At 41.3% G+C, this 16343-nt stretch overlaps 1 protein-coding gene across 1 annotated transcript; it reads right to left on the minus strand.

Moving 5' to 3' along the window:
* Positions 1 to 10020: 10020 nt before the first annotated feature.
* LOC142165830 (uncharacterized) lies at positions 10021 to 11774 on the minus strand. Its single transcript, XM_075224207.1, has 3 exons — positions 11239 to 11774; positions 10946 to 10997; positions 10021 to 10830 (listed from the first exon to the last, which is right to left on the minus strand). The coding sequence occupies exons 1-3, from the start codon at positions 11772 to 11774 to the stop codon at positions 10021 to 10023; spliced, it is 1398 nt and encodes a 465-aa protein (XP_075080308.1).
* Positions 11775 to 16343: the final 4569 nt, after the last annotated feature.

Raw genomic sequence — 16343 nt, forward strand, 5'->3', positions numbered from 1 at the left:
AGTTCATGTATTCTTCTCAGAAATAACCAAACACAGTATGAACAATGCAGAGTATAAGCTCAGAAAAACTCTAAGTATCAATGCACAGATAGCATGATCAATGTCATGTATGATACCTCCACTCACAGTGCTTAACCACTCAGTACTATATACGGCCCACTCAGCCCAGGGAAGATCCTTCCCGGAATGTACGTACATCATAGACTATAAGTCACCCAGTACCGAGGAAAAACAGGCCAATCCAGCCTCATGGAGAAGATACATCTCCATACCAATACTTCGAACAAGATCCATACCACGGAAGATCCATCCCTCAATATCATCCACTACTGCGCTCACTGGGGCATAAAGACTTCGGATGGGCTTCTCTGAGCCCAAGCGCTATATCAATGCCAACGAAGGCATGATCAATTTCATTGCTGCGACGTGCATCTCGATCCCATACTGTCAATCAATATCCGGCTCTCGGCCTCACTCAGTCAATACTTTCCAGCCTCATACACATGGGCTAAGATCTCATGATATAAGCCCGAACAATGATATGATATGGCAAATAGCAACAATCGTTACTGAGGCATGATATAATATGCATGAACAAGACTGAGTATAGAATATACATGAATTAATGACATGACAGCAAGAAACGACCTCTCGGGTCTCAACAATATCGGCGTGAAGCCTTAACATGATTTGCAGCTTATCAACTTAATCACATAATTACAACACAATATCAACATAAAAGAGTAGCTAAGCGGTGCCATGGAATAATCCAGTCCGCATTTCTCACGGTACATGCCACACGCCCGTCACTTGGCATTGCGTCACCTCAATAGTAACCATAGAACACATAGTTTGGGGTTTCGAACTCTTAGAACCAAGTTTGGAAGCGTTGCTTACCTCAAGACAAGCCAAACTCTAGCCCGTGACGCCTTTTCCTCTCGATTCGGCCTCCAAATGCCCAGAATCTAACCAAAATCAGAACCATAACATCAAAATATGCTAAGGGAACAAAGCCCATGCAAAAATAATCAAATTACATCAAAAATTCCAAAATTGGTCAAAACCCGACCCCTAGACCCACGCCTTGGAATCCGACAAAATTTACATCAATGGAATTGGTCTCCAATTTGTCAAGCCCTAACCCCCAATTTGCTACTGATTTTCCCATAGATTTCAAGTTTACAACCTTAAAAATCATCATAAAAACGAGTTTAGGGACCAAGGACTTTACCTATAAGAAACCCTCTTGAATTCTCCCTTCAATTAGCTCTCCAAAGCTTCTTCCTGTTTGAAATGTTATGAAAAAATCGCGAAGGAAATCTTTTTATACTTTCTGACTCAGGCTTTTAGCACCTGCGGTCCATTTCCACTTCTGCGCTACCGCTTCTGCGGTTTTCACTTATCCGCCAGCCACCACACCTGCGATCACCTTCTCGCACCTGCGCGATCGCAGGTGCGCTCAAATTCCGCATCTGCAGGCTCCAGCCTTTCCCTCTTTTGGACGTATCTGCAACTTCACTTCCTCTTCTACGGGCTCGCACCTGTGGTCCCCAAGCCGTAGGTGCGGTAATGACAGAAAACTCAGCAGCTTCAGCTGCAAATTCCCAACTCCAAACTTCCCATCAACCATCCGAAGTCACCCCGAGGCCCCCGAGACCTCAACCAAAAGCACGAACAAGGCATATACCACTATCCAAACTTATACCAATCTTCAAAATACCTCAAACAACATCGAATCAAACAAATAACATCGGATTCAAGCCTAAGGATTTAGGAACTCTCAAATTCCACAAGCGATGCCAAAACCTATCAATTCAACTCCGAATGACATGAAATTTTGCAAACACGTCAGAAATGACACTACTGACCTACTCTAATTTTTGGAATTCCATTCCGACCCCGATATCAAAATTTTCACTACCAACCGGAAAGAGCCAAAATTTTAATCTCGCCAATTCAAGCCTAAATCTAACACGGACCTCCAAATTACATTCCAAAAATACTCCTAAGTCCCAAATCACCTCACAAAGCTATCCAAATCATAAAAACCGAATTCCGAGATCGTTTACTTACAAGTCAACTTTCGGTTGACTTTTCCAACTAAATGGCCAACTTAAGAGAGTAAGTGTCTCATAACACTCCAAAACTACTCCAAACCCGAACCAACCAACTGGATACCACATAATACAGCCGAACAAGAAATAAAGAAGCAGAAATGGGGGAAACAGAGCGGTAGCTCATGAAACGACCGACCGGGTCATTACATCCTCCCCCTCTTAAACAAATGTTCGTCCTCGAACGAGTCAAGAAACATACCTGAAGCCTCAAATAAGTGAGGATATCTGCTCCGCATCTCCCGCTCGATTTCCCAAGTAGCCTCCTCCATGGGCCAACCTCTCCACTGCACTTTCACCGAAGCTATATCCTTTGACCTCAACTTTTGGATATGTCGCTCCAAAATGGCCATTGGCTCCACATCATAAGTCAAATCATCATCTAACTGAACTGTGCTGAAATCCAAAACATGAGACAGATCGCTAATATACTTTTGGAGCATAGAAACATGAAACACGGGATGCACATCGACAAGCTGGGTGGCAAAGCAAGCTCATAAGCCACCTCCCCATTCCTCTGAAGTACCTCAAAAGGCCCAATGAACCTCGGACTCAATTTACCCTTCTTCCCAAATCTCATAACACCTTTCATAGGTGAAACCTTCAATAGAACATTCTCCCCAACCATGTAGGACACATCACTTACCTTCCTATCAGTATAACTCTTTTGTCTGGACTGTGCTGTACGAAGCCGCTCCTGAATCACCTTCACCTTGTCCAAAGTATCCTGCACTAAGTCTATACCCAAAAGTCTAGCCTCACCCGACTCAAACCAACCAACTGGAGATCTACACCGTCTCCCATATAAAGCCTCATATGGAGCCATCTGAATACTCGACATATAGTTGTTGTTATAATCAAACTCTACGAGTGGTAGAAACTGATCCCATGACCCTCCAAAATCAATGACACAAGCGCAAAACATGTCCTCCAATATCTGAAAAGTGTGCTCGGATTGCCCATCCATCTGAGGGTGAAAAGATGTGCTCAACTCAACCTGAGTACCCAACTCTCGCTGTACAGACCTCTAAAACTGTAAAGTAAACTGAGTACCTCTATCTAAAATGATGGAAATTGGGACACCATGCAATCGAGCAATCTCCCGAATATATATCTCTGACAACCGCTCTGAATAATAGGTAGTACACACAAGAATAAAGTGCGCGAACTTGGTCAGCCGATCCACAATTACCCAAATTGCATCGAACTTCTTCAAAGTCCGTAGGAGTCCAACTACAAAGTCCATGGTGATCCGCCCCCACTTCCACTTTGGAATATCTATCTGCTGAAGCAAGCCACCCGATCTCTGATGCTCATATTTCACCTGCTGACAATTGAGACACCGAGCTACAAATTCCACAATATCCTTCTTCATTCTCCTCCACCAATAATGTTGTCTCAAATCTTGATACATCTTCGCGGCATCCGGATGAATGGAATACCGCGAGCTATGGGCCTCCTCTAGAATTAATTCTCGAAGTCCATCTGCATTGGGAACACATATCTGGCCCTTTATCCTCAACACCCCATCATTACCAATAGTCACATCTCTGGCATCATCGTGCTGAACTCTATTCTTTAGGACAAACAAATGAGGATCATCATACTGGTGCTCTCTGATGCGATCAAATAATGAAGACCGAGAAATCACACAAGTCAATACCCAACTGGGCTCCGAAATATCTAACCTCACGAACCGATTGGCCAAGGCCTGAACATCAACTGCAAGAGGTCTCTCCCCAACTGTAATATGCGCCAAACTCCCCATACTCACCTCTTGATATGAACCAGATCTCCACACTCGAAGCAACCCCTCACAGCAAGTGGCGGTAGGGACTAAAGGGATCCCCGCGCACGGGGATCCCCATTGGAAGAACCAGGCATAGATAAGCCCTAAACTGATGGTGCCTGAGTCGAACTCTAAGCTGGAAGGGCATTGAGAGACGAGTGACCCTGATGTGAAATGTGAGAACCATGGCCAGATGACCCACGATGGTGACCTGAACGGGCTGGCTGAGCATGTCTGAATTAACGGCCTCTGTCGTGCTGAGACTGACCTCCCGAAGGAACACCACTGGATCTTCCAGATCCCCGAACCCTCTTGGCCTGCCTCTCATCCTGCTCTTAGCGGCGAACAGGCTCTATCTCTCTAGAAATGTCAACCACCTCCTCAAAAGGAGCGCCAGATACTCTCTCGCTCTCTGGTCAGAAAAATTCGTAGCTGATAGTTGAGGCCATCAACGAACCTCCTGATCCTCGCCCTGTCTGTGGGAACTAGCCAAATAGCATGACGTGCCAACTCGAAAAACCTCATCTCATACTGCATCACGGACATGCCCTCCTGACGCAGCTACTCGAACTTCTTACGCAACTCCTCTCTGCGGGAATGCGGTACATACTTCTCTAGGAAGAGAATGGAGAACTAATGCCAGGTAAGGGGCGGTGTACCAACAAGCCTACGTCTCTCATAAGCCTCCCACCAGGTGAAAGCAGCCCCAGAAAACTGAAAAGTAGTAAATGAGACCCCACTAGTCTCCAGAATACTCGTTGTACGCAATATCCTCTGACACTTATCCAAGAAACACTGCGCATCCTCACCTTCTGCACCACTGAAAGTCGGAGACTAAACTCTACCAAACCTCTCCAATCGACGTTGCTCGTCATCAGGCATAACTAGAACTACAAAATCCTGAGCAGGTGCAACCGGTTGGGCTAGTGGTGCCTCCAATGTCAGGAGTCCCTAAACAACCAGCTCGGGTATATGGGCGGTAGGAGACTGAGTGCCTCCCCCCACCTGAGAAATAGCTGCTGTAATAAAAACTATGACTGCCTGAGCAAGATTGGTGCACACAGTCAGAATCTGAGCCAAAGTCTCCTGGAGACACGGAATAACAATAGGCACAGTCGGTGCCTGAGCTGGTGTTGCTGGAACATCCCCAGCTAGAGCCTGATCATGAACTAGGGCGGCGGGTGGATCTGAAAGTGTTTCCCTAGCTGTTGTGCGGGCCATATCCATGCCCCTACCACGGCCTCGACCGCGGTAAAACCACTGCTGACCGCGGTAAAACCATCGCTGCCACGCTTCTGGTAATTGCACAAACAGGCCTTAGTATTTTGGCCATAACTTTCTCTAATACCAACATGTCACGACCCAAAATCTAACCACGTTGTGATGGCGCTAATCGTGATACTAGGCCAGCCACTTATTTCAGAATTTTCCATTTTTCAAATAAAACTTAAAAAAATTCATAGTTTAACATAAGTTCAATAAGATAAGAGTAGAAATCCAAAATCCAGCGGAAAGAAATACAACCCCGACCTCGGGTGTCACTAAGTCATGAGCCACAACTAATACAACTGTTTGAAATAATATGACCATCATGGTTTGAGAATATCCAAAACATATAAACTAAAGGGAGGTAAGTAAAGGAGAAGGTGGAAATACGATCGCCAAACAGCTACCTCGCAATCTCCAAGTGAAAGTCCGCACAATATAATCACCAGCCGCTACCGTGCCCCGAGATACCTGGATCTACATACAGGGGTGCAGGGGGTAATGTGAGTACACCAACTCAGTAAGTAACAAGTCTAATCAATGGACTGATGGTAGTGACAAACCAAACCCCATACGGGTTGCAACAAATAATTGTACAGAAAAGTAGACATGCTTACAGTTCATGAATTCTTCTCAGAAATAACCAAACACAGTATGAACAATGCAGAGTATAAGCTCAAAAAAACTCTAAGTATCAATGCACAGATAGCATGATCAATGTCACATATGATACATCCACTCACAATGCTCAACCACTTGGTACTGTATACGACTCACTCGACCCAGGGAAGATCCATCCCGAATTGTACATACATCATAGACTATAAGTCACCCAGTACCGAGGAAAAACAGGCCAATCCAGCCTCATGGAAAAGATCTATCTCCATACCAATACTTCGGAAAAGATCCATGTCTAAGGAAGATCCAACCCTCAATATCATCCACTACTATGCTCACTGGGGCATAAAGATTTCGGAGGGGCTTCTCTGAGCCCAAGCGCTATATCAATGCCAACGAAGGCATGATCAATTTCATTGCTGCGACGTGCATCTCGATCCTATACTGTCAATCAATATCCGGCTCTCGGCCTCACTCAGTCAATACTCTCCAGCCTCATACACATGGGCTAAGATCTCATGATATAAGCCCCAACAATGATATGATATGGCAAATAGCAACAATCGAGACTGAGGCAAATAATATGCATGAACAGGACTAAGTATAGAATATACATGAATTAATGACATCACAGCAAGAAACGACCTCTCGGGTCTCAACAATATCGGCATGAAGCCTTAACATGATTTGTAGCTTATCAACTTAATCACATAATTACAACACATTATCAACATACAACAGTAGCTAAGTAGTGCCATGGAATGATCCAGGCTGCATTTCTCACGGTAAACGCCACACGCCTATCACTTTGCATTGCGTTACCTCAATAGTAATCATAGACCACATAGTTCGGGGTTTCGAACCCTTAGAACTAAGTTTGAAAGCGTTACTTACATAAAGACAAGCCAAACTCTAGCCCCGATGCCTTTTCCTCTCGATTAGACCTCCAAATGCCCCGAATCTAACCCAAATTAGAACCATAACATCAAAATATGCTAAGGGAACAAAGCCCATGCAAAAATAATCAAATTACATCAAAAATTCCAAAATTGTTCAAAACCCGACCCTCGGAACCACGCCTCAGAATCCGACAAAATTTACATCAATGGAATCCTTATTCCCCCCAAGTTCATTCATGCCAAAAGTACCAAAATCCGCCCACAAATGATCCCTCAAACCCCTAATTTTTGGTCTCTAATTTTTCAAGCCCTAACCCCCAATTTGCTACTGATTTCCGCATAGATTTCAAGCTTACAACCTTAAAAATCATCATAAAAACGAGTTTAGGGACCAAGGACCTTACCTCTAAGAAACCCTCTTGAATTCTCCCTTCAATTAGCTCTCCAAAGCTTCTTCCCGTTTGAAATGTTATGAAAACCCACTCAAAATCGCGAAGGAAATCTTTTTATAATTTCTGACCCAGGCTTTTCGCACCTGCAGTCCATTTCCGCTTCTGTGCTACTGCGCCAAGCGCACCACTTCTGCGGTTTTCACTTATCCGCCAGCTACCACACTTGCGATCATCTTCTCGCACCTGCGCGATCGCAGGTGCGCTCAAATTCCGCATCTGCGGGCTCTAGACTTTCCCTCTCTTGGCCGCATCTACGACTTCACTTCTGCTCCTGCGGTCTCGCACCTGCGGTCCCCAAGCCGCTGGTGTGGTTATGACAGAAAACTCAGTAGCTTCAACTGCAAATTCCCAACTCCAAACTTCTCGTCAACCATCCGAAATCACCCCGAGGCCCCCGAGACCTCAACCAAAAGCATGAACAAGTCATATACCACTATCCAAACTTATACCAATCTTCAAAACACCTCAAACAACATCGAATCAACCAAATGACATCGGATTCAAGCCTAAGGAGTTAAGAACTCTCAAATTCAACAAGCGATGCTGAAACCTATCAATTCAACTCTGAATGACTTGAAATTTTGCACACACGTTAGAAATGACACTACGGACCTACTCCAATTTTTGGAATTCCATTTCGACCCCGATATCAAAATTTCTACTACCAACCGGAAAGCGCCAAAATTCCAATTTTGCAAATTCAAGCCTAAATCTAACACAGACCTCCAAATTACATTTCGAACACACTCCTAAGTCCCAAATCACCTCACGAAGCTATCTGAATCATAAAAACTGAATTCTGAGATCGTTTACTTACAAGTCAACTTTCGGTTGACTTTTCCAACTAAATGGCCAACTTAAGAGAGTAAGTGTCTCATAACACTCCAAAACTACTCCAAACCCGAACCAACCAACCGGATACCACATAATACAGCTGAACAAGAAATAAAGAAGAAAAAATGGGGGAAACAGAGTGGTAGCTCATGAAATGACCGGCCGGGTCATTACACCCATTTATGAAGAAAAAAAGTCAATGCATAAAAAGGATATCTCATTAAAGATATAACATGAATAGACTCATAATTTTCCTCTTTAAAATCCCTTGATTAGAACCCTTTACTTTTGTCATAACAATCAGATTGTGACCTTTCTACCAAATGTCCAAGTTTGGTCTGCAAATTTCCTGTTTTTTTTTTGTAACTAAATATTTTTATTCATCACCAAGTATCTTTATAAACCAGTAGCTAACTAACAAAATTATCTATTCATGTACTGTTCTACTACTAATGCTATCTAGAATCTAAAAGCATGAACTATTTCTCTAACTTTTGTTGGTGCTCTTACACTACAAGCACAAACAATATCTCTAGCTATTGAGTCACTATTTCTATGCACTTTTTCAAACATTCTCATGTTTCTTTCTATCCAAATACTATAAACAAATTCCGTGTATATCATCTTAATATCTATGCAGTTTGAGTTCTCCCTTTTGCTCTACTGACGATCTCCAATTGATGTTATTGCCATTTCCTTGCATTCATTGGTTTTCCATGTGTCCATTGATTCACTCTATGCCATACTTATTTGGCAAAGACATACTCAAGAAATAGATGCTCGTGTGTTTTCTCTGCATTTTGGCACATCACAAACTGAGTAGTTACTTCCAGTCCACATTTGGCTAACCTATCGATTGTTAGCAATCTGCCCTGTAGTTGCAACCACAATGTAAATCTTGCTTTAGGTCGAGCTGAATTGCCAAACACCATGCTTTTCCATAGGACTCTTCATTCCTCACTAATCAACTGAATATATATTTGTCTTGCAATACTCTTCCCCTTCTTGAACTTCCATTGTATGCCTTCAAATATTGATCTAGCTTTCATGATCTTCCTAATCATCCAGCATGCATGCTGAGGTACTGTCATGGCTTTAATTGCTTGGCCTTTAATATAATACGCATGAATCTATTTTAACCACAACTTATCTTGTTTATGTGCTAGGTCACAATAGTTTTTAGCTATAGCAACCTTATTCCATAACTGTAAGTTTACCAAACCAAGACCTCCAACACTCTTAGGGGCACAAACTTTTTCCCTAGATACTAGAGCTTTCTTACTGATGGTGTTACATCCAGACCAAATGTAGCTTCGACAGTAAGCATTAATAGTTTTTAGTACTTTGGCAGGTAGAACAAAAAGTTGAGCCCAGTAGGCTTGAACTCCAAATAGTACTGTTTGCACAAGCTATATCTTCCAACATAGGATAACTTCTTTGCAGTCCAAGATAATATCCTTGCTACTATCCTTTATATAAGTGGTTACCATTGAGCAAGGGACAGTTTCTTAGTTGATAGAGGGACCCCAAGATATTTAAAAGGAAGCTCTCCTTCTAATAAACCCAGCTCTTGTTGCATTTTGTCTCTATCTTCTCTGCTCACTCCTCCAAAATATATTGAACCTTTTCCAAGTTTGCTTTAAGGCATGAAGCTTCTGAGAACTGATTAAAATATTGTTGAAGAGCAACCACTGATGATATATCTCTTTTGGCAAAGAGCAACAAGTCATCAGTAAAACACAAATATGTGATTGTTAATTTTGAACATCTCGGATGATAGTGATAGCATGTCTCCTTTGTCATTCCTTTTAAGCTCCTACTCAAGTATTCCATTGCTATAGAAAATAGAAAAGGAGATATAGGGTCTCCTTTTCTAAGACCTTTAGCTGCATTGAAAGGTTCTTATGGATTCCCATTAACTAGAATAGTGTAGCTGACTGTTTGCATGCATTCTAGGATCTATTTGATGAATTGAGTAGGAAATCCCAGCTCCACCATAATGTGTTCCAAGAAAATTCATTCCACTAAATCATAAGCCTTTTGTAAGTCTACTTTATCATGCATCTTGGAGACATATGTTTCCTTGTGTAAGCCTTCACCAATTCATGTGATAGGATGATGTTGTCTCCAATTTTTCTCTCTGGGATAAAGTTAGCCTGTGATTCACTAATTAAGGAAGCAATGACTTTTTTAAGTCTTGTTGTTATGGCCTTTGAAATTAGTTTGCACAAAACAGTGCAACAAACTATTGGTCTATATTCTTTCACTGTTGTTGGCTTGTCATTCTTTGGCAGTAAAGTAATGGCTGTACAATTGATAGCCTTGTACATCTTTCCATTGTTGAAAAATTCATTTACTGATTCACACACTTCCTCCTTAGTGATGCCCCATGCTTTTTTGAAGAAAGTAGCATTGTATCCATCAATCCCTGGGGCTTTGTCTTCACCTATGGACTCAAGTCCTCTTTGAATTTTCTCCTTGGATACTGGAGAAATTAGATCTAGCTTTTGTTGTTGAGTTAATGTTAGTACTGCCTTCATATTGACTATATTAATAGCTGGTAACTTCTCTGTTGAGGATCCTATCAAGGATTTGTAGAAGTTCACTATCTCCTCTTGGATATCATTTGGTTCAGTAAGAGTCATTCCCTCTAAAGATGTAATCTCCTTAATAAGTTTTTTCTGGCTTCTCTCTTTGACCACAACTGAAAAATATTTTGTATTTGAATCCCCTAGCTGAATCCATTTGACCCTTGACTTCTTCTTCATGATGTTCTCTTCAAACAAGGACCACTTTTCCAGATTCTGCAATGTAGTTCTTTCCTTCTCTACAAGATTATCAGACCATTGGGAGTTTAACTATTTTTGAATTATCACTAATTCATTTCTTGCTTTGTCTACTTTTTGTGTGATGCATTTGAACTCCTCATTGTTCAGATGTTTGAACAATGGTTTAAGAGCCTTCAATTTCAACCATATATTTCTCATCTTCCAATTGGTGAATCTCTGCTGCCACACTTTTCCCACTATTTCAAAAAAAAATCATGTTTAGCCTAAGAATTGAAAAATATGAAAGGGACTTTGATGTTATTCTGGCTTGCCTGTGTGAGAACAACATTGGATTATGATCCGAGATTAAAGGCACATCATATTCCATTACAATATGGCCTCATTCCAACATCCATTCATGATTTCCAAAAGCCCTGTCAAGTCTGCTACATACTCTATCATTGGTTTGTTGCTTGTTAGTCCATGTGTAGTATTCACCAGTATTTAACTTCATTAAGCATTAAGTCATGAATACAATCATTGAAGTCTTTGATCTCTCCATATTGCACTGGGTTTCCAAATAATCTATCATGTGGATATAGAATTGCATTAAAGTCTCCAACAATTAACCACATCATATTTATTCCTTGATCCAGTTCTTTAAGAGCTTCCCGCATATCCTTTCTTTGATCACATGTGTTATATCCATAGATGATAGTTATAACACATGGTTTATTAGATGTTGTTATAGTAACTTGACAGTGTAGTAATTGGGCCTCTTCTCTCAGCTTATCTACTGTGTATAAGCTATTGCCCCATAGTAACCAAATTCTTCCATTAGGTGCACTAAGATAATTGTTTTGAAATCCCCAGTTGGGAGCCACAACTGTTGCTACAGTATGAGCTTTATGCACTTTGACCTTTGTTTTTGTTATCCCTTTTAATGTAAGATGTTTTGTCTTTAAGTACTTTCTCAATTCCTTTTGTTTATACTTTTTGTTTGCTCCCCTTACATTCCAAAAGAGCCAATTCATTTATGACAACTCATTCCACCTCCGTTGTTAGGAGGTGCTGATTGTGATCCACCATAGCCTCTATTCAACACTTCAAAATCATTCTTTGTTGACACTGAGCATAAAATAGGAAAATCATGCAAGCTAAGTTCTGGCACTTTTCTAATTGCTTTCCCTTTGTTAGGAGTACTGGTGTCATTTTCTTCTCTGGGCGACCGTTCCTGTACCATAACTGTTTTCTGCATTTGCTCTGCAACTTTTGTATGTTTGTCAACTATTTCTTTAGTCTTGATCTCTTTTCCTTCTTCCTTCTTTGTTCCTTTAATGTTGTCATTTTGTTGCTCAGATGCTTGTTCTTTTGTTACCCATACTTGTACAGTCTTCTTGGGTCCTCGTTGTTTGATTGGTTGCTCTTCATTTCTTCTCTGTACCTTTGGGCAAACATGACCAATAACTTAGCATTTGTCACAGAACATTGGCTTCCAATCGTATGTCACGACTTGTTGAAAAACTCTACCATTAGGATCCATCACTTCAATTTCATCTGGCAAGGGCTTTGTCACATTGACTTCCACTAACATTCGAGCAAAGGAAACACGCATTTGTTTAGTTGTGCATTCATCTGCATATATAGGTATCCCAATAGCACTTGCTATGCTGCTTAGAGAATTAATTCCCCAGCAATTCATTGGTAACTTTGGTAGTTTAATCCATAGTGGTATTTCAGTTGGAAACTCCTTGTCAAAGTCAAAATCTGCAATCCAAGGCTTCAAAATGATAGGGCGATTATTGATAGTGTAAGGGCTAGTGCATAGAATTTCTTGCATATCATCAGTAAATTGAAATTTGATGATATAACATCCCTCTTCATGCATAAATAGATTTGGGCTTGCTATTTTGTTCCACTTAAGATCTATATATATGTGCATGGCATTATACCCTGGGCAATCCCCAATTACATAAGCAATTAGGGCTCCTCTCCATTTCTCAGTTTCTCGATCCACTTCCTCATTTTCCAGCTGAATCACTACTTTGCCATTGACTAATTGAGGAGCAATATAGGATAAAGATATATCATTCTCCATTGATCTATTTTTCGCAAACAGATTTGCCCATTGTTGTGTAGGTTGTTGTACTGTAGCTTGCATTACTGTTCCATTGGTCTTTTGTGGTTTCTCTTCGTCATCTATGTGGGAATTTTATTTAGTTGTTACTTCAACTTCCTTTTGCTTCTCGTTAGCCAAATCTGGGCTCAATTGAAGTTTCTTAGCAGTTGTAGTTACTTTTGAAGACGATCCAGTCTCTATCTGATTCAGCTCACTCATTTGGATTGGTGTTATTTGCACATGTTCCACCGTTGTAGATTCTGGTTGCATGCATGTCACGACCCCAAATACCCCGGTCTTGATGGCGCATATCACAGTACTAGGCAAGCCAACCCAACAAGTAACCACAGTGAATTCTTTTTATAAAATCATTTTCTAAAACTGATTAAGTCTCAAATTCTCATAAAAAATATATAAATCAACTGAAATGTACGGAAAACAGTACAAAATATACCAACACAACCCAACAATACGGTGTCATGATTCAAGAGCCTCTAAATACAACCCAAACTGACTGACTAATACATCATAAGTCTAAAAATGCAAAAAACTAAGATAGGAAGGAGGAAAGCAGGGCTGCAAACGCCATGCAACTACCTTGCAGTCTCTGGTAAAACTTTGAGAGTGCTGGGAACCCTCACTCTACTACTCGGGCATCTGGATCTGCACACAAGGTGTAGGGAGTAATGTGAGTACGCCAACTCAGTAAGTAACTAAAGTAAATAAGGTCTGAGTGCAGTGACGAGCAGTAAAAATCATATAATAAGTCTCAATAGAAATTTCAAGTCAAATTCTGCAATTAGAAGTCAGTCATCTCGTAAAAACTTCAGTTTCAATTAAAAATACTCTGAAATCATTTATTTAGCAATTTTCAACATAGGCTCAATATAAAAAGAAGAGTGAAAGCAACAAAATGTCATAAACGGGCCCCTCGAGCAAGGTATCACTCATAAATATAGCCTCTCGGGCAAGCCTTTTAGTCACTCGGGACTCAGCTCTCGTCACACTCAACACTTCGGCTCAATAATATCTCATAATAGTAATAATCATAATAACCGCTGCAACATGCAGCCCGATCCATAGTTTATAGTCGACTACGCTCACTGGGGGTGTACAGACTATGGAGGGGCTCCTACAGCTCAAGCGTCATATCGCTGCGGCAAGCAGCCCGATCCAATATATATATCGTTGTAGCGTGCAACCCGATCCATATAAATATCGCTGCGGCGTGCAGCCCGATCCATAATATATATAATATTGATGCAGCGTGCAGCCTGATCCATAATATATATATATATATATATATATATATATATATATATATATATATATATATATATATATATATATATATATAATCCTTACCATTAGGTCCTCAACCTCTCTCAGTCATTAACTTCACAGCCACTCGGGCATATCAATGGAAATCAGGGAACTCAGCCCAAACAGTTTTCACATATTAAGAAGTAGAGTGATAAAATCGGATTTAAACAATAAATAGGTAAAACATGACTGAGGATATGCTTTCAAAATAAATAGAGTGAGAAAAATAGTAAAAATACCCTTAAGGGTCTAAATAGGTTGGCACAAGGCCCCAAACATGGGGTACATCCCAAAATATAGTATCAATCTATAAAATACGGGATATCATAAGATTTCAAATCAAATACGAGGCTTAATAGTCACTACCATACGAACCAAGTCACAATCCCTACAGGTGCACGCCCACGGGCTCGTCATCTAGCATGTGCGTCGCCTCATTTATCAAAACAATACGAAATATCGGGGTTTAATACCCTCAGGTCCAGATTTACAATGGTTACTTACCTTAAACTGGATGAAATACTACTCCGCAACGCCTTTGCCTCTCGCCTCGGGTCAACTCGTGCCGAATCCACCCAAAATCAGAATCATAACATTAGAATATGCTAAAGGAACGATGCCCATGTGAAAATAATCAAATTATACCAAAAATCCCGAAATTGGTCCAATCCGACCCCTGGGCCTACGTCTCGAAATTTGATAAAAGTCACATCAATAGAATCCTTATCCTCCCACGAGTTCATACATACTAAGAATACCAAAATCTGACCACAAATGACCCCTCAAATCCCTAGATTAAGGTCTCCAATTTCCAAGCCCTAACTCCCAATTTTAGGCTTCAAATCCCCCAAATTTAGAAATCACAATAAGATCGAGTATTAAGTCCATAATTCTTACCTCCAAGAAGTTCTCTTTGATTCCCTCTTCAATCTCCCTCAAGAAGCTCCAAAACCGATTAAAAAATGGTGAACTTAGGCCAAAAATCGCGAAAATGGTCTTTAAAACATTCTGCCCAGCTATTTGAAATCCTTCTTCGCGAACGCGGTCAAAGCCTAGCGTTCGCGAAGCACAAAAATACCGTTGACCAAAAATCCTCTTACGCCAACGCGGAAGAACACTTGCGAACGCGATGCTTCAGCTGACCCAACCTTCGTGAACGCGGCTACACCTATGCGAACGCGAAGAACAAGGCTCCTGGGTTCCAGCTACTCCAAATACTCTATGCGAATGCAGGAACCTCGTCGCGTTCGCGATGACCACTGGACCTCACCCTTTGCGAACGCGGGAACCACATCGCGAAGGCCAAAATGACAGCCTCACTTCCCATCCCTTCGCGAACGTAGGAGCCCTCTCGCGAACGCGAAGGCCAAATGTCTGCAACACCAACAACAAATTTTCTACAACTTTTTCCAACATGAATTGATCCGTTCAACCACACGAAATTCACCCGAGGCCCTCAGGACCTCAACCAAATATGCCAGCATATCCCATAACATCATTCAAGCTTGTTCCAATCTTCGGAACACTCAAAACAATATCAAAACACGAAATTAACATCGGATTCAAGCCTAAGAATTCCAAAAACTTCTAAATTCCGCTTTCGATCAAAAAGTCTATCAAACCTCGTTCGAATGACCTGAAATTTTTCACACATGTCACAAATGACATGACGAACCTATTCCAACTTCCAGAATTCTATTCCGACCACTATATCAAAATCTCACCTATTAACAGGAAAACGCCAAAAATTCAATTTCGCCAATTCAAGCCTAAATCTACTCCGGATCTCCAAAACACATTTCGATCACGCTCCTAAGTCCCAAATCACATCCCGAAGCTATCTGAACCATCAAAATTCACATCCGAGCCTTTTTCACATAAGTCAATATCCGGTTGACTTTTCCAACTTAAGCTTACTCAAAAGAGACTAAGTGTCTCAAACCTTATCGAAACCTCTCAGAACCCGAACCAACCAACCCGATAACACATAATACATCTGAACAAGATAATAAGAAGCAGAAATGGGGAAAACCAAGCGGTAACTCATGAAATGACTGGTCGGGTCGTTACAATGCGCCCATCTACCGAGCTTCCAAAGGTGACTAACGGAAGTTTTCTAGGTCTACCGACGCATCCCCTTCCACGGCCGCGTCCTCGCCCT

This window comes from Nicotiana tabacum, chromosome 11 (assembly GCF_000715075.1).
Source record: "Nicotiana tabacum cultivar K326 chromosome 11, ASM71507v2, whole genome shotgun sequence".
In the NCBI taxonomy this organism is placed as follows: domain Eukaryota; kingdom Viridiplantae; phylum Streptophyta; class Magnoliopsida; order Solanales; family Solanaceae; genus Nicotiana; species Nicotiana tabacum.